A 533-nucleotide genomic window follows, 5' to 3' on the forward strand; every position below is an offset into this window, starting at 1 on the left:
ACTGAGGGTTTCGAAGGGAATTTCTGCGAAATAGACATCGACGAATGCATGTTTTCAGAATGTGTCGGTAACTCAACATGTACTGATGGCATAGGTGGATACTATTGTGAATGTGAAGACGGTTATGATGGCAATTTATGCGAATATGAAATAGATGAGTGTGAAAGTTTTCCGTGTAAGAATAATGCCACATGTTATGACATCCTTAATGGTGTCATCTGTGATTGTGCATATGGGTTTTTTGGGGACTATTGTAACTTTGATATCACCGATTGTCCAAGATTTTGTAAGAATAACAGTACATGTGAAATAGCTAACTCCACGATGACATGCCTCTGTGCTCCTGGATTCTATGGTGAACTATGTGACAGAGAGTATGACGAATGTCAAAGTCAACCGTGCCAAAACGGTGCAACATGCAATGACGTCGTCAATGGGTTCGCCTGCTCATGCGCGCCTGGATATTCGGGCACAAGCTGCCAAGATGAAGTGGATGAATGTGAAAGTAGTCCTTGTGTGAACGACGCAGAATG

At 42.4% G+C, this 533-nt stretch overlaps 1 protein-coding gene across 1 annotated transcript; it reads left to right on the forward strand.

Annotated features, from left to right (window-relative positions):
- Positions 1-12: 12 nt before the first annotated feature.
- Positions 13-516, forward strand: LOC117099904 (fibropellin-1-like; the record flags this gene model as incomplete). The annotated part of the gene is made up of 1 exon (XM_033239426.1): positions 13-516. A coding segment is annotated over one exon (504 nt), but the record flags the coding sequence as incomplete, so codon positions are not given.
- Between the last annotated feature and the right edge of the window lie 17 nt (positions 517-533).

The sequence above is a fragment of the Anneissia japonica genome, unplaced genomic scaffold (genome assembly GCF_011630105.1).
Source record: "Anneissia japonica isolate Jap-2015-1 unplaced genomic scaffold, ASM1163010v1 scaffold107776_len533_cov106, whole genome shotgun sequence".
NCBI classification, from domain to species: domain Eukaryota; kingdom Metazoa; phylum Echinodermata; class Crinoidea; order Comatulida; family Comatulidae; genus Anneissia; species Anneissia japonica.